At 45.5% G+C, this 27,345-nt stretch overlaps 1 protein-coding gene across 5 annotated transcripts in view; it reads left to right on the top strand.

Moving 5' to 3' along the window:
• The window catches only part of FAM133B (family with sequence similarity 133 member B), a 646,308-nt gene extending 641,996 nt beyond the window's left edge, over positions 1–4,312 (top strand). For all 5 annotated transcript variants that reach the window (XM_069648451.1, XM_069648450.1, XM_069648453.1 and 2 more), the window contains one exon: positions 1,369–4,312. In XM_069648451.1, the coding sequence (XP_069504552.1) occupies positions 1,369–1,462 (94 nt within the window). In that variant the 3' untranslated portion in view covers positions 1,463–4,312. The remainder of the gene's footprint in view (positions 1–1,368) is intronic.
• The last annotated feature ends 23,033 nt before the right edge of the window (positions 4,313–27,345 follow it).

Raw genomic sequence — 27,345 nt, 5'->3', positions numbered from 1 at the left:
TCTGTTCATCATCGCTTTCGCTAGATGCGCAAGTTCCAGGTGTGATCTGTCATTCTACCAGAGGGGTGGCTGCCATCTCTGGCCTGCAGCGGGGAGTCCCTGTCCTCGATATCTGCTAGGCAGCAACATGGGCGTCTTTGCACACTTTGCTAGGCATTACTGCTTGTATTCACTTTCAGGGCAGGATGCTCGCTTCCGCAGTGCAGTCCTCCAGTCTTCTGGTCTAGGTGGTATCTCTTGCTCTTCTCTCTCCTCCAGATCCACATATTGCTATGGGAGTCTATAATAAATGAGGAAGCCTTGGGAGGTAGGAATCCGTTAGAAGAACAAATTACTTGCCTCTTGATAATGTTCTTTCCGATGGATGTTCCTCTCATAGATTTCTCATCGCCGTCCCCACCATGGCGAATAGATGGTATGGCTTTTTAGTTCTGCGGTCCTGGAGGGCCAGGAAAAAAGGGTGCACCTGAGGTTGCATGGCGCCTCAATATATACTGGCCCAACGTCCTGTCTAATGCGACACACATAGAAGTATCGGGCAGAGCTGTATTCTGCCCCAAGGTGACGGAAACGTTTTTGAAGATCAACTGTGCTGTGGATATGGATATCACAGATGAGGAATCCGTGGGAGCAACAGCCAACAGAAAGAACATTGCAGAGATGGAAGTCATTTATTTTATTTGTATGAACAAAGGCTATATGTACAATTTAATTAATCAATTTTTCTTCTTAACAATGTATCAAACTTCTAAAATGTTAATGTAATTTTAATAGAAAAAATGAAACCTTGACATAGGTTATGCTGGAGATTAATTGCTTCAAAGCACATTTGAAAATGCATAACTTTTTGTTCTGTCTGAATACTGTAAAAGAATAGCGTTTGTATGATTTAGGGCATTAGCGGGTTAGTGGGTCTCAGTCCTGATCCCTGTTCTTGTACTACACGTATTGCAATTTCCTATCCTGGGTTGCTACCTGCATAATGTCTTCTAAAATGTTTAGTCTGAAAGTAAATCTCCTTTAAAATAATTTCTTTTAATTGTCACATAAAACTCTTGGAAAATCAACTGTGCATAGGTATGATTAATTCATTTACATATGCCTGATCTGGTTCGTAATTACCAAGAGCGACCATATTACAACTCCGAAAGCAATCTGATTATGACTTTTCCATTAATAGTTTGTGCCCACACATGTCTATAGATTGTAAGGTTTCTGCATGTTTTATTGCACTCTGTTAATTGTTAAAAATATGAACAAATATATATATTCTACACCATCTTGAGAAACATGTTCAATGCAAGGTAATAGTACAACATACAAAACATGCACATACCCCTCCTTTAATAGAAAATCATTTATTTTTAGGATAAAGCAAGGAAGAAAAAGAAGCATAAGAAGCACAGCAAAAAGAAGAAAAAGAAGATTGCCAGTCTGGGTCTTAATTCTGAATGAAGCTTAAGTGGTTAAAGGCTAGCCTGCCAACCCAAGTGCAATGACGGAAGGAAAGTGCAACTGTGAAAGGGAAGGCATAACTTACCAAAATGCATGCCGCCTCTTGAGCTTTTTTTCCCCAGAATTTTAACTGTTTTCCATAGTCATTCTTATGCTTCTGTGCAAGACAATGTGACTTATGCAAAACCTAACTTGTGTGTACTCGCGTGTCACGTAGGCTTTCTCTAAATGTATTATTGGTCTTGTTACAATATTCACAAGTTCTATGGAGGTCATTAGCATGGGTTTTTGATGTTCTGGCCTTTAGTGCCATGGTCCCCCTGCATTGTTCTGCCAACCAACATTTCTTTTCCTATTGCACTGTTTTAATACTGTAATGGTGTCTTGTGAACAGTTGGTTAGATTAGAGGATTCATGCTTATCAAACTGCATTGAGAAACATGCTTTCCTCAAGACACCACAGTAACGCAATCTTAATGCTAAACGCTCCTTTTAGTATGTTTTAATTTTTTTAAATACTCACTTTTCCTCTGTGCAGCAGCAGTCCACTTGTTGTTTCACAGCACAAGTCCTCAAAATGCCCAGCAGTTTTAAATTTGTGTTAAGAGCTGTACTTTTGCAAAGATGGTATCTTTTTTTTAAGCCCAACCAATGTTTACTTCACATTTGGTAACCAGAAAATTGGCCATTTTGATGTATGTGACTGAATAATGGGTTTCAGAACAAAACTAAAAAGGTTCTTTGTTAGCCTTCTTAAATTTCATGGGCATATTGTAGAAAGGAATGTTCGAGCAGTGCAATAGGTGGGTGTGACTACAGTTTGGAGAATGACACCTGGGCACATTTTTCAAAATGCTGAGTGATATTATCAGCGTTGGATGTCTTGGAATGTTCTCAATATAAAACACAGTGGTATATCTACTATGATATTATTGTCCCTTGTGGGCCATGTGTTTCAATCCCTTTGATTCTGTCAGGGAATATAATTTGCTTTGTCTCCCAGTAAAGATTCCATATGGCATGTATACATGTACATATTTGCGTTTAATGTTCGTATAAGCAGTAGTCAATAATCAAGGGAATAGACGATAACTGAAAGAGGCCAAATGTCAACTAAGCTTGATATAGGTCCTCCAACGCGTAAGCACCATGTGTAAATGTTATTTTAACATTACTGTATGTATTGTTTATTGCTTGCCACATTAATGAATTGCATTCTTGTGTGCCAGACAAAATATTTATAAATATAACTAGCCAACATCTTTTGTATTTTAATTTTGCCAACAGGAATTCTATTTCTCAAATCACTTGCTCAATGTAGGGTACTGTAAAAGTGCAGATCTAAAAAGTTATATAAAAAAATGAACTTCTTCAATAAATATTTTCTTTTGAGAGAATGATGACATATTAGGCAACTCTACGTACAGCTGGTGTGCAGAGAAAGCACAATTCTTTACAGCTTGAGGGATGAGTGAATTTGGACAATGGAAAGGGAGATTATGTTAAATGATCACATAAATTGAAGACTTAAACTTCTGTCTTTATGTCAACACTCATTCACTTTATGAGATCGAAAATGCACGTCCATTTTGTGCATTGGAACATTTTCAAGCTCGTGGTACAAAAAATTAGTATCTGTTTGTAGGTAGATTTTACCCTTTAAATCAGACCAAATGTAGCTCTTAATAGGTATCGCAAACAAGCTTTGGATAAGGCAATTACTTTAAAAAAAAAACATAGCAGTAATATTGTAACCGTTTATTACAGTAAATCAGATTTTAAATCCGAGCCACATTAGTGAAGTTATTGTCGGAAAGTATTGGGCGAATGACGTCTGTGTCGCTATTCGGACTGTCCACAAAATTGGAAAGCATATTAGCAGGGCTGGTTTGGTTTGATGGTTGCTCTTAAATACCACTGTACATTTAACACATTTCAGAATTGTATACACTCTGTTCACAAACCCCCTTCTTTCTTTTCTATTAGCAGAAAAGGTTTCAGAAAAATAACTGGTTGTTGGTTTTTCTGAACCACATACATGTAATTACAAACATCTACATGCAACATATAAAAACTATACCATGTTCGTGAAACATACATGTATATCACTCTTAATATTGAAGTCCTCCTGAAAGATCCTAGTTACAATTCAAGATTAAATTATACTTAAAAGCTGTCAATAAAACCTGCAGTAAAGGTATGAGGCAACATTACTTTAACAAAGTAGCTTTTTCAAAATCATTGGAATTGGAAAGCAAGCTTATCTCTACGTGTACCAGGATTCTGCAGCCTCCAGGGTTTAGTTTTAACTTTCTGCCAAGATATTCTTTTTCCAATATTCTGAGAATTGAAGCACAAGCTCCTTCCTTTTCAGAGTATGGTAGCATTATTAGATATTCTGTAATCATATTCCACATTACCACTCATTTGTATTGTTTGCAAACCAATTTCAAATAGACCTGTTTTAATCTCTTGCTGATGTTTTTTATGAATGTCTAGACATTTTGCAGATGGGATTGAACATGTAAGCATATTTTGTAAATGTTTTAAGTTGTATCCATAATGTCAAGTATGTGTAGTGTTGCATTCAGCAAGCTTTATTTCTTTCAAAAACGTCCATACAGCACACACCATTGTTGGTTTGTAACTATAGCCTCCTCCTAATGATGTAAGGATTTAATTGCTGTGTTTCAAATGTACCCTTACTGCAAGTATATAGCATGTACAAAGCCATTTTTTATATTTAACAGCTTCATATTGAAGCTGATTTACTACAGATAGGTTTAGTAGGGGCCTGTTAAGCAGTTACCTCATGAAACTACTACCAGACTCCCAATAAAGACACTGTGTAACATTAGTTCTTTTTTTTCTTGTGTCTTATGCTTATATCTAATATGATGAATTTGCTAGATAATGTAATTGAAAACATTTTGGTGGTGTTTCTCTATTCCTGGGAACTGGTGAGAGTAAAATAGTATCCTCTGCTTGGCCAGATTCAGTTCACAGCTCTATTGCTCTTTTTCAAGCTGTGTATTACCCATTGATGTATGTATATTTATACAAAACACAACTCGATGATTATAGTTGGATTTTGGTACTCTACAAATTGTGGACACTGACATCTTGCATGGGAAATATCAAAAAAGAGCTATAGCTAGATCAACAATCTGAGTGTTTATTCTTCCAACAGTCCATTTAGTCCATTCTCATGATCCTATTTTAATGTGCCTGTTGCGTTGCAAAAGCGTGTTTTTATTCATCGTTGTTAGGCAGAATCCTGTGCAGTTCCCTTGGGGAACACTGCAAAAAGATTAAGACTACAGGAGCAGCAGTAAACCCTATTGGTAGCAGTCTGCACCACCCACATTTACCTGGTAGCTGTGGCTGAGCAGTCAGACTTCTCTCAAGAAGAGTAGGGCAGTATGCAGAGTATACACAATAGGGCCAAAACACAGTAGAGCAAACAAACACTGACCAGAACTTTGTATAAAAAGTATATAGTTATTTATTTAAAACACACTTTAAGTAATACACTAGCACTCTCAATGAAAAGTAATCTAAAACACAGTCAGGTAAATATATACACCTCCCTTGATAACTATCAGACAAGTCAGGGTTGAAGCAGAATTATTTGTTAAGACAGGAGTGAGCGCTTAACCTAGATGGCACTCCAATAGTTTAGGTTAAAAAGGGAGAGAAAAGGCAGAGCATAAACTAAAACAGTTCCCAACACTTTTAAGAGTTCAGAGCAAGGGGAGAAAGGCAGGTTATACCGTAGAGCCAAAGTTCATAGGCCAGGCCCACTTTAAATGGAGCAAAGAGAAATGTGCCCAGGATCACACGGTTTAAAGTGCACTGAAAGCCTTTGCAGAGTGTTCAAAAGAGGTTGGGTGAGTCAAAAGATATAGTTAGAGGTCTGGAGCCAACCCAGTATAGAAGCCAAGGATTTAAGGGTCACCTTTAGCAATCTGTAGAAAGGGGAGGCCAGGCAGGACACAGTACCTTAAAGAGAAAGGAAGCTCCAGCGGGGGCAGTTGTTCCTGGCAGTGGTTGCAGTTCGTCGTTCCGACCAGGGGAAGAGAGGATGTAGTCGAGGAGGAATCTTGGAGTCGTTGCACTGCACAGGGATGAAACCGGCCGTGAAGTTCCCGATTAAAAGGTGCAGTCCTTTTATTCGCAGTCAAAAGTGGTGAGCTTGGCTATCCGGCCGCCGGGGTGCTTGGCACGGGCGTCCAACCAAGGGCCGTCTTTGTAAGGCGAAAAGGGGGAACTGGTTGGTCCCACCAGCTCAGAGGAAGAAGACCCGTCCAGCAGATCTTCTCTTGTCGTCGGGAAGTGGTGAGGTAGCTGCAGCAGGGCTTCACCGGTGATGTCGTCGTTGCAGATGGCTCAGCTTCGTCCCTCTTCGGATTCTTAGGTCCTGTGGCGACTTCTGAAGTTCCAGTCCCAAAGGCCCTGCTTTTATGCAGAAAAACCCCCATTCATCAGCCTAGCTGTCAATCACACATGCTAAGTGGTGAGCCGGACGGCTCACCACTGGGCCAATCAGAGTAGAGTGCGACTTGGGTTGCTAAGGCAACGCAGTCCAGGGTAACTTTTCCCCCCTCCACCCCTCCTATGGAACCCAGACAGAGTGGCACCACTTGGAGGGCTTCTGTGGAGAAGCCCGCCAAAATAGTGGAACAAAGGGCTCGACCTTGGTCAGAGTTACAGAGGCGGACACAAACGCCATTTTAGAACCGAGTTCTGGCAAAAAGACCCAACCGTTGATTTAATATTCAATAAATAAACCGGCGGTATCTTTAAAATCTTTAACATTGCACCAAAAAGTGGTGCATTTAAAACGAATGGGAAAATCCCATAGAGAATATTCCGGTGGAATATTTCGCGTGGTAACCACTGCCACCAGCCAGAAACTCCACGAGGGGGGATGGGACAGTGCCCCCTCAAAAACAGACTCGGGGGCGATCGAATTACCCCTTACCAGTACTTCCACAATATGATGGTTTGTACTGGTTCTGTTCACAATTTTGGACTAGTAAAGACAATGGTGACTGTACATGCCCTGGGAGACAGTAGTCAGTCCCAGGGTATGGAGTCTATGTTTGGGGGTCACTGTGACACCCCTGTGGTACTGCACTGAGGGTGCTGTGAACCACACATACAGAAAAACAGATGATACCCTATGGAGTAAAAAGAAACCCCATAGCCCATAAGCACATAACAAGTCAGACATACCTCAAATCATGCCTAAGAGTGGGAGTAAAAGAGTCTCACTCTTAGCAGGAGAAAAAAACAAACCCCAAAAATCCAGAAAAGCTGTTGGGGGACTCACTAGGTTTGGGAAATTAGCCTTATAAGAGAATTCTCCCTAACAATCGTAAACAGCTTGCAAACCATTGGTATCTTGGACAAGAGCTCCTAAAATTCTTTTAGGAGACTGAATGATCATTGCTTGAAGCAAGTACAAATGGCCTCTGAAATGATTTAATAGCCAACCGGTTATTTTTCTGCATAGAGAAAATAAAGCAAGTACCTAGACATTGAGGGAAAATGAGGGATGTTCAACTCTGAATCAAAATGACATGGTAAACCACAGTCAAGGGTTCTCAAAGTTCTATCTCTATTGTAAGAAGGTCTCATTGTGGATCTCTTATTGTGATCAAAACTAGGCAATATCTACCACATCCCAGACATCTGGGCCTCTGCGCATTAGATCAATCCATAACGAGCTTCCAAACAGATCATTGATAGAAAGTTGGTAAAACCCAAGCTCTCTATGTCTCGTGTATGGTGTTCGAAGTAGTGCTTAGTCCAAATGACTCTGACTGCACCTACTAACACTGTAATGTGTTTAATAATGGCATATCTTCTATCATGCACTGTTTGGCTAAAGCCCAAAGAATGCCATTACTTGGGTGGGCCAAGATGCTCTGCTCTGGAAGCCCATCAAGCTGATTTCCCATGGCAAGAAAAAAATAACATATGCTTCAGATATCCTTTTACTAAACCATTTTCTTCTTCACCGCTGTGAGCAAACAATGCTTGTTCCACAACTTTGGTTGGTTAGAATTGATCAGATGTGGATGCATGTCTGGTTCCCTCAACACCTTGTGAAATTGCATCTCCTGATAGTGTCAACCCTATCTCGTTTCCAAACTAACCTCTTAAGCAAACGAAAGGTGCAAAAAAAACTCCCACCACTGCTGAAACCTCAACTTGATTGCTTTTGCAGTCTGTCTCTTGAACATGGCCAGAGAATAATTTGTCTGCCTTTTTGTGCAACTTATTTGGGGGCAGGCCTACGATGTTCCTGATTGAAATTGTATTATGTGAAGAAACCAAAGCTATGCGTAAACGCATTCTAGCCTAGCATATTTGTTTTAAAGATACAAAAGCATGCTACAGCCCTACATTTTCCCATAAATAAGCCACAAGGTGGTTCTCCAGTAAGACACTGTGCTCAACTGATCATCTTGCGAGATCAGCATGTAGATAAAGGATTGTGCCTAGAGGCAAAGTCAGATACTGAATAGGTAAAGGCAGACCCTATCAGCAATGCACATTTAGGCCAGGACATGCCATGCCCCTTGCCAGTTACCCTCATCAAGCACAGTCCCATTCACCCAAACCTGGTGAAGTACAGCACTTGCTGATGCAGACACAGTGGTACAGATAGACCTGGACAATGACGTTTTTGGGTCAAAGCTTTTCCTTACTGGATTTGAATCCTGCTTTACAAAGGAATTGTTAAACCAATGACAGCCTAAAATATGCTGTGCTATGAGCGTATGCTCGATTTTGACTTTCACAAGCTAATTAATTAAGTTTTGGAACTAAAGAAAGTGGGGTCATAGCCCTGGAACATGCTCTATATATCTGTTGGGAAATATTTGCATCTTTACATAGTTAAGGGAACTATTAAAATGTAAAGTCCCCAAATGTTGATAATGTCACCTTTGTTATGTATTTCGCTAATACAGTCATACAGCACATCACTACAGTTTATATCTTAAATCTTACTACAACACACATTCACTGAGCCTTCTGTAACTAGAGCATTGGCATGAACTGCCTAATATTTAAATGGAGTGTTGTGATGTTATGTGGTAAGATTCAATCTGTGTGGTGGATTTATTTCGGGTTAATAACCTACTTAATTTGGGTTGACAATTTGTACCTTACCTGTGGGATTTCTAGACTTCACCATTGTATATGCTGCCACCCTTCACTTCCACAGTCTTTCCTGTACACGTGTTAGTCAATGTGTCTGGGTGTGTGTGTGTTTCCATATCTTTATATTACTCTTTTTGTCCATGGCACACCTTCGTTTCCAACTTGCACAATGCAGAACTAGGATTTTAGAACCCCTCCCACTAAGCGAGCAACCCTTCACACGCCCATGTGCTACACTCTCCTGTGAGAATAGGCAGCAGCGTCCCAACCACCAGTTCAGTTTTTGTGTCTAGTGGTCACATCAAATAACTTCTCACATCCTCCATGTTGGATGTGGGAGAAAGGGAAAGAAGAAGGAAAGGGAGGAGTCGCGGAGTGGGGACGTCACCAGTATGATATACCCAAAGTATGCAGTCCTCGAACACCAGTTAATTGTGAAGTGTGGTCGATGGTAGATTTAGTACTGGGGTGACAAGGTTGATTTCTTGTTGTCCCGAGATGCTGGTCACATCATCTGTGGGGGTCTATTTAGGAGATGTTGTTTCTGGGCAGCCATGATAAGTCTATGGAGGTTAGGTTGACGGGTAATCTAAGCAATACTTTCTTGAAAAGGAGAAACCTCAGAAGAGATTGGAGTCACAGAAGATTTCCCTCTGTTCCGTGACTGACTGATTGGCCGGAACATCTGCAGCATTTTTGCTAGTGGAATTGGTCATTGGTGCTGCTTGCTAGGGTTTAGGCTGTATATCACGGTTTCTGACTGTCTTCCATTCAAGCACAGGAAGCTGCTGTTTATCCAGTTGCGTTTTTGGATAAGGTAGATGTTACGTTGTGGTGCTTGTCTAGGTTCTTGTAAAGCTGCTTAAGGATTTGGGAGTCGTCCGTATGCAACTGAAAGGGGGTCACAAATGATTGTAGGAGTCTAGCAAGTTGCCTCATGTGCATGTTCTAGAACCACAGCCGCATTGACGATCCTTACAGTAATGCATATGGTAGAGAATGGGTTTCAGGAATCTGGGGTCTAGCATTACCTAGAAACAACGATCCCAATTGCTGGTTAAAGAATGAATTCTCAAGCACAGTGTTTTGAATGTAGATAAGAAAGTTTCTGTTCCGTTGGATGGAAACATCTATCGATACCTGGCAGTAAGTTACATTTCCAGTTTATGGGTTTTTTGCGGTCTGTTCAGGGACTGTTGGTGTTGGATTCTCAGGCACCCCTGTATATGCTAGGCATAAGAGTGTGCACAACAACAACCACCAATTCCTGCCTACTGCACCCCTTTTTTCCTGCCAGACCATGTCATTATAGTAATGAAGAGGGTCTGTAAGACCACAGGTCAGCTTGAATAAACAGACATCCTCAATGAGAAAAACCTTACTGCCCTTTAATTCAGCAGCGAAGTCCCCTCTGTTGGAGGCTAGAGAGAAGCCAGCCTCCGTCACTGTGGTGGATTGAGACCTGACCAAAAATAGGGGGTGGCACCTTCTCCCGGAGATCTTGGTGGTTCATGCCTAGACGGCCAAATTCAAGACAACCTCCTTCCCCCCCTCTTGGGAGAGAAGGGAAGCAAGAGCCTGGATGCTTGGTGGGGGGGGTGCATGATGTTCACCTCTGGCATCCTGGCCCTAAGGGCAGTTAATGCATCTTGCGCCTTGACCACATAGTCTTTTGGCCCTAGGACTATGGTATCTGAAGCAGCTGGAAATATCCATGTCAGTGGGCTTCAATGCCCTAGTCCTGGATTGCTGAGAGGCGGTGTGCCCAATGTTACAGTGTGACCTTGACATGGCTGACTTTGTGGTATGTTCCCTCTTTTTTTCGAAAAGTCGAATCTGGGTGTTTCTGCATTGCTGCTTTGTTAGAAACTACTCCTTTCCCTCTTCTGGGAGAGTTAATTCTGGGTGTTTCTCGTAGTGCGTTGTTCCACTCACCACGCCCCTGTCTTCTGTCCACGTTATTCCTGCTTTCCCCTGTGGTGTGCTAGCTGCTTGTGCCTCATGTGTGCCTCCTTCTGTGTGTAACCTCCCTCTCCAGTGCTTCCTGTGGTGTGCGCCTCAGGGGTGTGCTTCTTTTCCTCCCTTTTCCTCCCTCACTCTTCCCCTCTTGCTTCCTCGCACCCACTATAGTGCTCTCAATCTCTCCCATCTTCTCAAACTGCTACTCTCCTCCTATCCTATACCTCTCGCTAAGTCTGGAAGGAAAATGTTCAAGAGGGATATCCTAGAGACCACCAAGGGGCGCGGGATAAGATGGCTGCTTAACCTTGCAGCTCCCGTTCCCTCCGGCAAAAAAGGAGAAGAGATCGAGTGCCATCGCCCGAGAAACTTTATTTGATCGTATTCAATCGGAACAGAAGGCTACGGGGGATGTCACTGCTACTTTGGATGTTGGTAGATGACCCCGTGAAGAGCAAGCAGGAGTGAGAAGCCTGCAAAACCCCCTGGCGTATTACAGCCAGAGGGGGGCCAAGGCCGTCAACCTGTGGAACGAACTGCCGGGATCGGAAAAGCCGGCACAGGACACCAAGGAGTGTGTCCGGAGACCCCGGCGACACATAGACCAGTTGAAGCCAATTGTAATATCCGACAACGAGGGAAAAGCTCACATGGGCCGCAGTCGAGCTGCGACCCGGCAGGAGCAGAGACCACGTGTGACCACAGTGGAAAAAGTCTGGGGCAGCGGGAACCCACGCAGCCCACCAGTAGAGCCCTAGATGCATAGCAGACTCCCCACTCGCTCTTGAGAAGAGGAACTCTGTGCAAGAGCGGGGGCAAAGCGGAGCAGCTTGGGCTGTGCCCATGGTGGGGGAGAAGACTACCCCGCCTGAGAGTGCCTGGAGACCCCAGCGACATACAGCAAACTGGCTGAGGCCAAATCCAGTACTCTCCAACATGGAGGAGCACATATGGGCCGCAGCTGAGCTGCAGCACCGGAGACCGCGTCTATTCGCAGTGAAGAGAATCTGGAGCAGTGGGAGCCCACGCAGCCCATCATCAGAGCCCGGGAAGTGCAGAGGATTCCCAACCCACCTCCGAGGAGAGGAACGCTGCGTGAGAGCGGGGGACAAGGCTGAGCGGCCTCGGCTGTGTGCCCAGTGAAGGAGAAGAGAGCACCCCGCCGTCGTAGAAGGTATGGCCAGCCCCCATCCAAACAACCTCCCCCACCCACGGCCTGGTGAGAAGAATAGAATGGAGTGAAATCCCGACAGGGCGTGGGGGAGAAGGGAGCCCAAAGAAGGGGGCCAGGGCCACAAGGAAGCCCCCTGGGCGTCCCGGACTACAAGAGAACACACGCTGGAAATGCGCTTGCACCGGCAGATACATGCTCAATACCGACGCGTGAAGATGGAGAGAGATAATCTCTGAGAGTGGAGAGGGGTAAATTGCACACAACCTTAGGGCTACTGGCATGGACTGACAGGACAGGGAACCTGATTTATGCACAGCACACCCGCCGGGCCCGCTGTAACCCCGCAGCTGCTCATCGCTAGACGACCGAGGAGGAGGCACCCACAGCAGGGATACAAAGAGCCAGGAGATAAGGCAGACAGAGAAGCTTCCATGGCCTACAGGCAGCGGAAGGTCCAGAGAGGAACTACAATGAGAGGGCCCGCATGCATAGCCCTACTAGACCCTGAACAGCCCTGAACCCACTGCAATAGCCTGGGTGGACTTACACCTGCCCTAGGAACACCCATCTGACAGTGGTGCAAGATAAGGGAAGCGACGTGTGGGGGCGGACGGGGTGAAGGTCCATAGAGATTGGTGATCGCCCCTGTACATCTTGAAGGCGGAAGAGTGCTGGAACAAGACGTAATGGGCAAGGCACTGGCCCCAGTACCACTGGGGTTGGGACATACAACGAAGAGCCAGGTTTGGGGCATGAGGGCCCCTCAAATAAAAAGGGGAAAACCAGGTGTAGCGGAAGAAAAGTACCCCAGGGGACCTCGCTGCGGCGCCAACCAGTCCACAAGTTGAGCCAGGCCTGCCACCTGAAACAACACTCTGGTGTAGTAATAACAGTGAGAACCAGTGCCCAGACACAGAGGAGCTCTGCCAGCGGTGAGAGTCAAGAAACCAATATACGCACTACGCCATACCGGAACTTGAAGATACACCCAGAGTTACCCAAGGGAGAAAGGGAAGATGGTGAAGAAAGCTGGGGACACTACTAAGGAAACGCCGGCCGATATGAACATGTTGAAATTCTCTACCAAGGAAGACATAGGACATATACTGGCAGAGATTAAATCTCTGAGGGGATATACAAGCTTCCCTAACTGACTTGACAGGCAGAATGTCCACGGTGGAAAATAAGGTTGAGAACCTTGAACATAACCAACTGAACGCAGATATGGTCGAAATGAAACTGGATGCCTGCATGTCAGAAATGGAACTTCGAGAAGAGGAGGTTATGCTCAAAATGGATACTTGGATTGAAGGAAACGGCAAGGGACGCCACGAGGCAGGTTGAGGAAAAAGTCCAGGCGCTAGGGAACCAACTCTTTGAAGCAGAACGGGGCAAGACAGTGCAGATCGAAAGAGCGCAGAGAGCTGATAGACCCTATGGGAACGTTCCCCAGTTCATAGTGGTCAAATTTCTAAGATACACTGTCGGAACTGAACTCCTGAACAGAGCAGTTGAGAGAAGTGGAATTTGAAGGCTCTAAGGTTGCAATATATCGGGACCTCTCGAACCTGACAAAGGGATTAGATACCAATGGGGTTACCCATTCTTGTTGGAATTTGAAGTGGAGAGGGTGGACTACCGTCTAACTTCAGCAGAGGAAGCGGAACAGGCTTTCAGCCATCTCACGGCGGACCTAGAGGCTGAGCCGGGGAACCTGCAGAACCCATCCACAAGCAGTGAGGGGTTCAGAACTTCCCCGGGCCCTCAGAGACGAAGGAGGGAGCAAACAGGAAGGAAGTGCAAGAGGCTTAATGGTCCTTCACCCCGCAAACCGCCCGCTAAACTGGACAACAGGCCATAGCAAGAACCTAGTGAACGAAATACATGAACGACGAAATGAAATCACAAGAGTCCGGGCGGGCACTCACAGGACAGTTAATAGTTAGCCGGAGGGGGGCAGAACAGCCCGCTCCAAGGTGGCCCTCCGTGAGAAAGGGGCACGTCTCCAAGATCATGGTTGAACTTAAGTGACAGTTGTTTTTGGTTAAAAAGTTGTTTGGGGGGCCGGGGGGGTTTCCACAACTATTGTGGTTCTTCGGACAGAGACTGTGTTGGTGAGGAATGTTACTCCCATGTGGACAATGATGACATGAGGATGGAGTCACACGCCGGGTCGATGTTGGGCACTAGTAATGGGAAGAGGTGACGATGCACGAGGTCTATTGGTGGGGACGCTGACTGTGAAGGGGCTCAACTCCCCGACTAAGAGATCGTTAGTTGCTAGAGAATTCCACAAGGCCCACCTCGACACACTCTTCCTATAGGAAACATGTCTAATGCATGGAGAGGCGCGGACAATACGAGGGGCAGGGATTGGACAGGTATAATGGGGATCGGGAACTATCAAAAACGGGGGAGTCGGCATACTAATACACAAACACTGCAAGCTGTGGGAATTTACAGCCACCTGCCTAATGGAGGGAGACTACTGATACTCAAGGGGACACTGGAAGGGGCTAGGGTACTTCTGGCAGCGCTATATGTCCCCAACCAGGGACAGGCACAGTTCATATCGCAGGCAATTAATGTGATGTAGGAGCAGGAGGCCAACCTTTATATAATAGGAGGAGATCTCAACTGGGCAGACAAAGCAAGAGACAGGAAAACCATGGGGAAAAAGGAAGTGGTGGGAGGCACTACTGGTAATAGTCAGGGGTAATTCAAGGTAAATAGACCCCAAGGGGTCTTATGTTAAGTGTGTAAAACAGGTAAGTGCTATTTCAGGTGCAGCAGGGTTAAGCTCGAGGCCACTTGTGATTCAAAATACTGAGGAACAAAACATGCACATACTGTTGCCAGTCGGTAACCCTGTGCTGCACTCCTAATGGGAATAAAATCCCAACTGGTGATTCAGCCTAGCTAAAAGTAGAGGACTCCCTTGTGGGAATACTAGTTCAGTAGGACACATTTTCAAAAACGTTCAAAGAAAAGGGGTCAACTTGTTCAAGTATTAAAGTATTACAATGGTGCTTCAGTTGTACACAAACCTCTCACGCTGTAGGTCCCCAGTGAACATAGAATTCAGCTGGGCTCAGAACAGGTAATAGGTTGGCATAGGTGCCATTAAGTTGTATCATTCACATTGAAAGTCAATTCTCACACTTCAATGTGTAAAAGGTGTGAGACTCAATTAATTCAATTCACAGGATACTAAGTAAAAGTAAGTTTATAGTACACAAACAAAGGATTGCATTTCAGTTGATCTGGACAGAATGCTCTGTAACAACACATATACACCGTAGGTAACAAAAGTAAAATACACCTTTTAGCAGTATAGTCTGACTGAGCTATTCACATACAAAACTGAACAGACAACAGTTGTCCAATTTCAAATTCCCTGCTTCTGAGCAATCACATTCACTCAGCTCAGAAGTATATTCCTAAAGACACTCCTATTAAGTGTGTCAGTGCCAACGCCTTTCGGATTATAGGAAATCCATCTTCAGGGCAGGATGTGTTTTTAGTTTCAACAAGATTCAAATTTGTTTTCAAATTTCAGTGGGGTTTCCTAAAGGTATAAGGATACACTAATTATATTCATGCAGTATTTGGAGAAACTCAAATAAGTGTCTCATAGAGGTAGAGGTAAACTAACCTGCTTTCCTTGGTACCCATAGAAACATCATGGCCACCTGTATTGTTAAAATGACATGACCGAAACAGCTTGTAAGGATCAGATCATTGGTGAGGGATCAGACTTTCAAGTGTTGTGAACATAATTTAATCGTAACTCACCCGGTCAAAACACCGTAGATGTCTCGCCGGGTGTAGTGGCAGTGTCGGGCAGTTACTTCAACCGAGAACGACTGCAATTGTGAAGAAAGAAGAGGAGGGTGACTTCAAGGCATACGCGCTCGTAGTAAATGTCATTGGGCGAGAGGTGGAAACGCCGCCTCTATGCACTCATTCACTCATGGTGACATTTTCATTACTAGTGCTTGCTTCGGTTATTTTCAGCCTAGATGCGGAAAAAGCATTTGATCGGGTAGAATGGGGGTTCCTATTTGCAATCTTAAAGAAAATAGGTGTGGGAGACAAAATGTGTACAGCCATCCAAGCCAACTACTCTGGCCGCAAGGCACAGGTAGTGGTGAACGGGGTGAAATCTAGGGAATATGGACTAAGCAGGGGCACTAGGCAAGGCTGCCCACTGTCCCCACTCCTTTTTGCCCTTGTAACGGAGCCCCTGTGGGAGGAGGTCAGGAAAGATGCGCAAATTAGGGGAATAAAGGTAGGAGACATGTCCTACAAACTGAGCATGTATGCAGATGACAGGGACAGTGTCAAGAATACTCCAGGTATTAGAAGAATATGGGCGCCTATCGGGCTTCAAGGTAAACGGGAATAAATCAATTCTCCTCCCCCCAGGGAATGGGAATACTGGTGGAGGAACGCAGCTGAAGTATCTTGAAGTAAGGATCCCTAGGGAACTGGGTAAACTATACGAGGAAAACTCCCCCCCCCCCCCCTACTGCATCAGCTCTTTGGGGAGCTGGACACCTGGTCAAAATTGACTATATCATTGCTAGGACGCCTAAATGTGCTCAAAATGGTCCTCCTTCCTAGGCTGCTATACCTTTTATTAGGCACTCCCAATAGGACTGCCGGACACACATTTTGGAGAATTGAAATAGAAAATGATTAGATTTCTCTGGGAGCAGAAAAAACAGAGTAGCCTACAGACAATTGGTACAACCTAAGGAGAAAGGAGGGGTGGGGCTCCCAGATATGCGTACATATAGGGCAGCCCAGTTCTGAGCTCTAGTCCCCCACTTGAGGGAAGACAAACAGAAGCAATGGGTGGACATTGAGAACCACCTATTCCGCCCGGTTACACTTAGGGAGTGGTTGTTGGCACCGCAAGAGTCCGCCCCGAGAAAGGTACAGATGCACAGGATTTTATGCCCACTTTGGTCCCTTTGGAGAATCAAGAGGGAAATGAGGGGGTGTAACGACCTGGCCCTCACCCCTGAGTCACATCTGGGCACCCCCCATAAGGGACCGGATCCCTGCACTTGAGAGATTTCAAGACTGGTTCGAGGGAGGAGTGGAGAGAGTGGGACAGGTACTGAAAAAAGACATGTTCATGGAGCTACAGGAGTTGGAAGACACACTGTGTGGGGGGGGGGAGATCTCGGTACTCAAATACTTGCAACTGAAAGGAATGCTACTGTCCGAAGACTGGAAGGAGGACCTGCAGAGGGAATTGACACGTACAGAAAGGGTGTTGGATACAGGAAAAGGGGCTTATCTCCGGATTATATCAGGCCTTACTGGATGCACAGGGGGGGACAGAGACATATAGAAGAATGGAGGATGACCAGTGGAGAAGGTTGTGTGTGAACGCCCATCGTACCTCAGTGGTCTGCCAATATAAACTTCACGTGTAAAAGCTTCTGTACAGATGGCAGTGGGAACCTGCAAGACTGTCATTGATGTATGCTGGTGCCGACCCTAGCTGCTGGAGGAAATACGGGTTAAGGGCGGACTACTGGCATATGTGGTGGGCCTGTGATAGGGTGCAGAGATATTGGAAGGAGATCCTGGGCTGGATAAGGAACCTAGATGGGGTGGACAGATGGTTTGATCCACTCCTGGTCCTGTTTGGGATAGAGGGGGATTGGGTTAAGCTCCCGCACATGCCGCACTTCATGTTGGTGGCAGTCAGAGCCTGCATGGCAGGGGGTTGGAAAAGGGCAGGGCTCCCCTGTGAAAAACAATGGGCAGCCAAGACCCTTGACATATGCAGAATGGAACAGCTCACTAGACAGATACACGGCCAGTCCCCCTCAAGGGAAATGGAATGGGCCCCCTTCCTGGAGAGATAAAACCCGGAGAGATCAGGAGAACATCAAAAGCCCCCGGAGATGTAGATGGCGACATGAATTAAGAAGGAGAGAACACACAGATGAGGTGTGGAAGAAAGCAGTACTATGGGCGGGAGATTGGGAGATGGTTAGACACCGGACAGACCCCAAAACAGGCCCTGGAGTGAGTAGACCGGGAAATGCTAGCAAATGTAGTGCATGGACTCCAAACTTAGAAGGGAGGTGGCGAAATAGGCGCCTGGCACAGGCAGGCCCCAATGAAACTGAACACTAGTCACACCGGAAGAGCCATTTTGTACAAAAGGGGGTGGTGGGCAGGGGTTCCGAATCAAGGGGGGGTTAGTTGGGATGATTAAGCTGTTTATTTTCTTTATCTTCCCTTTCTCTTCCCCCTCCAACTTTTCACTTTCTAGAAAGGTGCATGAAAAATCTAAATGTTCTCATAGTATGAAGTGTAAACCGAGAATGTGTAACTGCGAACGGATGTAAATTAACAATGATGATAACCTAATAAAAACTAATTTGAAAAAAAAGAGGGATATCCTGGTCTCCAAACCAGGACTCCTGATCGCTGATACCTACATCAGCGCTTCCTCCAGACAGACTCTCACCGACATCCTCTTTGTCGTTCCCTCTCCAGACCTATGGACCCCTCATATGGTCTCTGATCTCTCCTTTCTCCTCCTCTCCCATCAATGGTGGCACCCAATGGGTGGTCTGCTTGGCCTCCTTCCAATCCTCAATACCATCATCAGTGTCAATCTAAATGGTACCATCATGGTCCAGGGCTCTCGGCCGAATCGTCTCCTTCTTGATGGGTGCCTCCCATGTCTTATCAACTTCCTTCCTTCTCCTGCCACTCCTAACATCTCTCTGGTCCTCTGCCACCTCCTCATCCACCCACTTCCAACTCCTCTCTGGCCCTTATGCCACCTCCGCCTCTGCCCTCTCTTGGGGCCCTTCTACCGCCTCTGCTGGGTGTACCTCACTCCTGCACCCACTCTGGAAGTCTTTCATATGTGGCAACCTGCTCCACATAGCTACTCTAAACTCTCGCTCTGCTGTCAAACACTCCTCTGACATCTGCCACGTCCTCGAAGATCTTGATGTCCTTGCTCTCACTGAGCCATGGGTCACGGCCCATTCTGTCACACATTTTTACTCTCTTCCCTGAGGGCTACAAGATCCTCTCCGAGCCCAGAACCAACCGGCCCGAGGCGGAGTGGCCCTGATCTTTCCGGGGTGGGTCCCTGCTTCTGTCATTCCTATGCAGGCCTACTCCTCCTTAGAATGCCTAGTCTGCAGGCTCTCTATCTCTCCTGTCCTCTCTCCGACTGTGGCCACCATCTACGGGTCAACCTCTTCCTCTCAGAATGGGCTTACCTCTCTTCTCTCCTTGCCTCGACCACTCAACTTCTCCTCGGAGACCGCAGCTTCCACCTAGATGCTCCTAATCCCTCCTCTGGGCTCAAGCAAAGCCTACCCTAGCACTGCCACCTTCCTTCTAGGTCATTTGGCTGATGAAGTGAGTGTCAGTGGACACCTTTGCCTCGACTTTCTGTGCTCTTCCTACTCCTGTGGCTGACGTGCACTCTGACACAGCCCTCTCTTACCTGCATCTTTCTATCTCTAACACTCTGGACATCCTTGCCCCTGTCATGAGAATACATCTGAAGCCTACCTCCAAGTGCAACTCTTGGTACGACGCCGACCTCGCCGTCCTGAAGTGCAAGGTGGCAGAGAGGAAGTGGAGGGCTTTGGGTGAATCCTCTGACAAACTGACCTGCCGCCTGCTCCAAAGCCAACACTGTCTCTGTCCTCTCCAAGAAGAGGATTCATATATAAGCCTGCGTCTCTGCGGCCTCTAACAACACAGCCAAACTCTTTAAAATCTGCAAGGAGCTGGCCAATACTACTGCTGTCTCCACCTCTCCTGTTCCTTCCCAGGTTCTCTGTACAGCTCTGGATGCTCATTTCACCACTAAAACTCAGGACATCCTGTCCTCGCTTTCCTTTCCCTCTCCCAGGCCCCCCTTTGTCTGGTATTGGCATACTTGATCGCAAACCAAATTGACCTTTTCAATTTGACTGCATTTTTTTGTTTTTTGGGGGAATTTCGATACACTTAAATTAAATATATATCTGGGGTGTGGTAAGAGAACAGATTAAGGTGGCTTAATAAAATAATGTGGTCTAATTGGAAAAGGTCAATTTTTTTCAGTCAAATAGACCTAAACCCTTTGCCCGCCTCTCCCTTCCCTCTTCCATTTGCCTCCTTGTCTCTGACAAAACCTGACAATGTCTCTAGACAAGTCCTATCTATGAGTGTCATCCAAACTGGTGCTCCCTAGCTCCTCCAGAACCATCAACGACCACATTGCCACCCTTGGCCGATTAATGCAATCGCTGTTTCGCCACTGGATCTTTCCCCTCTTTCCTCAAGCACTCCCTTGTGCACCCCCTCCTAATAAACCTTTCTGCTGATCCTACATGTCTGGCAAAATATCACCAGATTTCCATCACTCCTTCCTGTGCAAACTCCTGGAAAAGCTGGCCATCTCCCAGCTTACTTTCCACTATTAGTTGTGTCCATGACCATCAGTCTGGCTTCAGAGCAGCCGGAGGCACGGAAACAGCTCTCCTGAACACATGTGGAGATCTGCTCTCTAATCTCGACTCCAGCTCTCCCTCTGTCCTCATCCTCATTGACCTCTGGTTTCGACAAAGTCAATCACTCCACCCTGATCAACCGACTCCGTGTGAATCTGGGCATCACAGATCAGGCCCTGGCGTAGCTGACCTCCTTCCTCCTGGACAAGCCCTCCTGTCCAACTTGGGTGCTTGCTCGCCACCACCTCACTCTCCACATGTGGTGTGCCTCAGGTGTCTATCCTCTCACCCTGGCTCTTCAATGTCTATCTGGCCCCTTTGGCCCACCTGATCGTCTTCTCTTCTAACTTTCAGTGTTATGCGGATGACACTCGGCTCTCTTTAAGGCTTCCCTCAGCCGCATCCATCACTCATTCCTGACTGTCAAGCCGTGGTTCAGGATTGGTGCGTCTCAAAAGATCTTTGCCTTAATGCCAGTGTTAGGGAGAATTCTCTTCAAGGGCTAATTTCCCTTACCTATAGAGTCCCCCCAGCAGCTTTGCTGGATTTCAGGGATTTGTGTTTTTACTCCTGCTAAGAGTGAGACTCTTTTTCCCACTCTAGCTGTATTTTGATGTATGTTTCCGCCTATTTTTGTGCTTATGGGCTATGGGGTTGTTCTCTCCCTCATAGGTATCATCTTTTTACATGTGTGTTACACAGCACCCTCAGTGCAGTAACCCAGGGGTGTCATAGCGACCCCCAAGCATAGACTCCATACCCTGGGACTGACTACTGTCTAGTAGGGCATGTAAAGTTACCATTGACTTTACTAGTCAATAGTTATGAACAGAACCAGTACAACCCATCTTACTATGGAAGTACTGGGAAGGGTTCATAGTTTTTCCGTGGTGTTCATTATCGAGGGGGTACCGTACAGTCCCTCTCTCCAAAAGTTTCTGGCTGGTGGCAGTGGTTACTACCATAAATATTCGACTGCAAATATTTCCCTTTGGGATTTTCCCATTGTTCGAGGCTACCACTTTTACTGACAGCCTCTAACATACCGCCGGTTTATTTTGATATTAACATTACTCCGGTAGGTTTTTATTGCCAGAACTTGGATAATATTTCTTTCTCTATAATCCTAACCCAGGTCGGGGATCCTTTGTTCGTCCTTTTGGCGGGCTTCTGCACAGAAGCCCTCCTCTCAGCGCCACTGAGTCTCGGGTAGACAGGATGTGTGGGAGGGGGAATAGGCACCCTGGACAGGGTTGCCAACGCAACTCAAGTCGCTGGTGGGGTTCTCCTGCAAGGAGAGCCACCCCACTGTGAGTGACCACTGTGAGTGACAGCTAGGCTGTATGAGTGGGGGTCTTGCTGCATAAAAGGAGGGTCCTGAGGACTGGAGGACAAGACGTCGACACTGGAACCAAGAAACCGAAGAGGAGAGAAGCTGAAGACATCTGCAACGACTGAACCACCGGTGAAGCCCTGCTGAAGATCCTCACCACTTTTCTCCAACGACTTGAAGATCTTCCTCAGAAAGAGTCTTCTTCCCTTGAGCTGGTGGGGCCAACCAGTATGCCAATCGCATTCCCGGACCTGCCTTGGTCGAATCGCCAGTGCCAAGCACTAGGAGACCGGATAGCCAGGCACCCATCCACCCGGACCGCGATTTAATGGAGCGTACCTTTTATTCGTTTGGTAGCACCGCGGCAGGTCTCATCCCTAGGCAGTGCAGTAACTCGAACCTTCCCCCACGATGCAAGCCTCTCCTCCTCTGCTGGATCTCCCGAACTACCACCACCGCAGGAGCCTCTTCTATTTTAAAGGTACATTGTTCCGCCAGGCCTCCGTTTCTTTGGGTTTCGCTACAGGTGTTTTAAAGCCTTTACTTACCTAACTGGGTTGGCCGCCCCTCTCGTCTAACATTGTCTTTCACCCTCTGCAACCACCTTTTCGAATCGTTAAACAAAGACTTGACTGCAGCAACTAGAACATTTTGATCCTGGGCACATTGCCTTGTACCATTGACACTGACACAGGCCTACTGACTCTGGTTAAATCTGTTACAACTGCCTTCTCTAGATTGATTCTCACCTAGAAATGTGTTGGTGCACCTAACTCTTATAACCACCTTTTCCTTCCCTCTTTTTAAACTTGTGAAGTTCCATTTTGCTCGGTTTTCACCTCAGTATTGCATATGCTAAAGTACTGCCTTGCCTAACTTGTTCACAATCTACTTGGGAAGTGTTGCTGGTATGTTAAAGAGTCTAAACCTGTATAACTTGTCCTTTCCCTCCCTTTTGAGAAATTGTTAGAGCGCCATTTCTGCTTGGTTTTCACTGTGCCGTTTTGCTCAATTTTCACTCTTGCTCAAAATTGTCTACAATTTAAATAGGGAGTTGTGTATACTTTTCTTGACTGATTGAACTTGCTTTAATAATAGTGATTTGTGTGTGAACATCAGAGTGTGTAAAATAAATATATATATATTATTTTTGATACCAAGCTTTGGTCAGTGTTTCCTTGGTCCATAGTGCTGTAGTCCTAATGTGTAAACCCTGAATACTGCTCATCTTCTTCTTGAGATAATCTGACTGCTTAGTGACAGCTACCAACTAAATCTTTGTGGTACAAACTGATACCAAAGGGGATTTTCTTGAATTTACCTGTAGTCTTAATCTTCTGTAGTGCTCCCTAAGGGAACTGCACAGGATTCTGCCTAACAACCAGTAGGATGGAGATCCTTCTCATTGGGACCCCTGCTCCCGCTTACCCTCTCTCACTCTGGCCGCCCTCCTTGGGCTCTCTAACCTCGCCTTCCTGTGAGGCAAAAAATCTTGTTGCCATCTTTGACTCTGCTGTCTCCTTCTCTCCTCACAACACAGACCTTGCCAAAGAGGCACACTTCAGCTGAACCTCTACAGAGGTATTTTACCTGTTCCCACTTTTCCCCAGAAGCTCACTGTGTCCAGGGCCCTGGTTCTCTCCAGGCTGGACTACTGCAAAAGCCTTTTTCTCAATCTGCCTACCTCTACTCTTTGCCCCCTGCAACTAATTAAGAACAGGACTGCAAGTCTCTTCTGTGGCCTCAAGCCCAGGGACTGTATCACTCCAGCCCTGAAATCTCTACACTGGTTCCTGCAAGGATCAAGTTCAAGAACCTCTGCATCACCCACAATGCTTTCTGGGGCCGGGGCTCGCACTACATCCAACGCTCTTCCAAAATACCTTCCTTCTGGAGCCCTTCACTCAGCTACCTCCAACTCTGAGGGTCAGACGTTTCTCCAGGCATAGTGTGGGGTGTAGATCTCTCTCCTCTGCAGGTGCCTCCCTCTGAACGGCCTCCCTGCCCCTCTCAGACTTGAGCCGGACCACCTGACGTTACAGATGCAGCTGAAGACCCTCATTTTCTCCTCTGACTTCTCTCTCTCACTCCCTTGCTAACTTACCGGGTCTACTGCACCGACTGGTTGCTTGGTTCCCTCAAAGTCTCACTGGGTACTAGGCTCGTCCACGACCAGTCTTCCTTTGCACTGCCTCATGGCCTACCGCGCACTTAGGGGCTGTAACCCCTAGAGCCCCCTTTCTTCCTTGCACTTACCCAGTTCCGCGCAGCCCTGGCTGCACTTAATCAGAGCCATGCTGCTCTGATCGCACTCACTTCCCCCATCCTCTCCCTTGCACTTCCCCGTCTCCTTCCCTTTGCACTTCTCATTGTTGCACTTGCACAATCCGAATGACACAAGGCCTAGTAGGATAGCTTGTCCTGCCCTCCCTATGTCTTCCCGCCCTTGTCTTGTGACATCTAGAAACACTTGTGTACAGGCGTGTCATACATGCCATATCATATTTCATGGCCACTGGAACAGAGTCTTCAGGAGACAATCCTTGATGTGATGACCCCAGGGGCCCCGAAGTAATAACTTTGGAGCCAAAGCTGATTACTCTGTTCAGAAATTCAAGCATCCCAGGCCAGTCTCTGGAGGAATTTTTCCGTTCAGCAAGGGTTGCCACTACAACACATCCGCTGCTTGGGCCTTCCATGTAGTGACACAGGATTATTGGCTCCCTCTTGTTCAAAGCCCTCCAGACAATCCTACTAATAGTAATGTATGTAAATATGTCCTAGGTAAAGCACTTTAGATTAAAGTGCTAAATAAAAAACCCATTATTACTAACCCTTCTTTGCACCCTGTTAAGAGGTTTGTCAGTTTCAGGTGAAGGATGAGCTAGAAAATGTGCCTCCCCTCTCTTTACTTTCTGGTTACTAAGGAGATCAGGGGTCTGGGGTCCCATCATAGATTGAAGAGTATTGAACCTGGACCTAATTAAGGATTATTTACAGATGGCCCCCCTTGCCCAGATACTTCAAGCTCTCATTCTGACGGACTGGTTAGTTTCCATGGATCTGCACGCCACATACTTCCATATGCAGATCCATCTCAAGCACAGAAAGTATCTGCGATTCGCCTCAGGAGGGAAAGCATACTCTTCTCCCTACCTGGCTGACTAGCTCAACCAAGCTCACTCCTCTGACCAGACGTTAGCACATCTGTACCCATGTGCACCCTATTATACAGTGTGAGCTCCTCCTAGAACTTCAGGAACTACCATGTTTTCGGTGTCTGAGTATATCCAATTTATCGGAGCAGTCCTGGACACTTGCCTGACCAAGGATCAGGTGGCGAACATCTTCCAAATGGTTCTGGTATTTCAATACCTGAAACTGATTCCGGACTCTTCCTTTCAGCACCTTCTGATTTAGGTTGTCTTCAAGCTGTACTCCCACCTCCAGATTTATGTACTACTATTGGAGTCCATCATGGGTGAGGAATCAGTGGGAGGAAAGAATCCATTAGAAGAACAATTTACTTACTGCTCTATAAGGTTCCTTCTGATGGAGATCTCTCCCACAGATTCCTCATCGCCCTCCCCGCCCCTCTTGTTGGCTATCATGTTCACCTCATCTGTGCTGCAGTCCCACAGTTGCTAAGTGCTAGGAGACAAAGGGTGTAACTAAGGTCATAGAGTGACAGGGCCCTGGCTATACTTGCCTTAATGCCACGTCCAGCAAGGGGTGCACAAAGATAGCAAGGGGAGCTTACGCCGAGCTGCGTTATGCCCCCAGGTGGCAAAACAGTTACCAAAGGCCACTGGCTCAGGAGAAAGAATAAAAAGGATGTAGGGACGCACTGCTAAATTGACTAATGAGGCTGTTAATACTGGATAACAAGGTTCTTCGAGACTCAAAGAAATGTCAGGGGACTCCTATGGGGACACTCCTGTTACATGTAATTAAAAATCTTGAAATTCAGTAGTATTGTTAGTGATATTGTAATACATTAAATAATGAAAGTAGTCTAATAAGGACCAATCGTGTCCTTCAATTAAGTACTTTCAATAAATAATACAATGCTTAAACATTACCTCCTGTTACTTGTTGTTATAATCCACAAGAACATGTTAATACAATTAAAACAAATTTGTCTGTGCATCTCAAATATTCCAATTGCATCTTCACATTCCTTGAGCTTCAAATAATTTCAACAATGTACATCTGGCAAGAGTATTCATTCAATGAGAGAAGATGTATCTTGAAACAAACTCTTGGTGCAACTATGTATTTCGGGATAAGAGTATCCCTTCTTCAGCTAAGTATTTACTGTCCTTCATGTGTTAAAAGATCTATATAACATGGTCAGCGTATTTTCTTTAAATGTCATAAAAGGAGATTAAACTCTTAGGGATACACTAACCTTTCACAACTGATGGTTGTGCTTAAAGACTTTAGGTTTTCTGACTGTTGGGCGACTCCGATTATGCACTTAATATCATTCATCACAGTAAAATTGCTCGAAGAAATCCTATAAACTAAACAAATGTGGAAGGCTTAGAAAAAGGCTTGCTGCAAGCTCCAATAAATGCAGTCCTGGAAAGCTATCCCATCTTTTACCTAATTGAAAGTCATTTCCGGACGCGGGACACTAACGGCTGTCAAACAGCTTGCCATCCCGCAGTCTGCTGTTTTACTGAAGAACTTAGTCACACGACGCGTCGGACACTCGCACGCGTAACAATGCCTGGTCAAATGGTTTATCCTGATTAGTGAAACGTAATGTAGACATATGATTGCTTTAAGTGTCTGAACGCACTGTGGCGAGACAGTGCTAAATCATTTGATGTTCTAGTGTCAGTAAAAGAGTAAATAAGGGTATGTCATGTTGTTGTTTGACCAAAGCTGTAGACCTAACATGCCATCTGCTTATGTTACACAATAAAATAATACATTTCATCACACAACAGTAACTCATAAATAGAGTTTACATAAAAAGTTTAGGATCATGTGGTTGTTTGATATGTAGCCAACTACAGCATATTTGAAGCATTTATTTGGATATTGACCACCTTAAAATGATAAAATATGTATATGCATCATGTCATCCATCTTTGATATGTTAGTAATCTATGCATGAACTCATGATCAACACTTGCTTAACGTTCACAACAATTACTGAATTTTTATATATAATATGGAGAAAGAATGTCATAGATAAGGAATCCATGGGAGGAACATCCATCAGAATGAACATTACAGAGAGGGCTGTAATTAGTACTTTACCAGCTAGTTCTTGAATGTCTGCTGAACATTTTTGGGGCTGAATTTATCTTTATACATTGTCACCAACACACTTCTCTTTCAGTTATCTGAAATGTGGCTATATTTATAAAAGTAATGAACAAAGGAGTCTTGCTAATGCGTCGGTCCCACCTGACCTTTAGTGCTTAATTTTTCTCAAACGACTATTACACTCAGCCAAATTGTAATTTTATTACTTTTCTCTCTACTTTTTAAACTGCATTTGTTTCTGGTTTCCTTATAAAGACACGTCATTTTTCTCCCGTTTATCTAACAGGACAGCCAGACTCCTCGCAATTGAGGCCCCCAACTCCTTATTTAATGCTCACCAAATGTTCTTTTCTTTGAAGCAGCAATAGTATGGTAACACACACCAGCTAACCTTTCCTAACACCATATGGCAAGAACATGTATACATATGGAAATAGTCCCACAAGACTTGATAGTAAAATATATCC

This window comes from Ambystoma mexicanum, chromosome 2q (genome assembly GCF_040938575.1).
Source record: "Ambystoma mexicanum isolate Mex_15411 chromosome 2q, UKY_AmexF1_1, whole genome shotgun sequence".
Lineage (NCBI taxonomy): Eukaryota > Metazoa > Chordata > Amphibia > Caudata > Ambystomatidae > Ambystoma > Ambystoma mexicanum.
The sequence above is the reverse complement of the archived record's forward strand: the minus strand, read 5'-3'. Positions and strand labels throughout refer to the sequence as shown.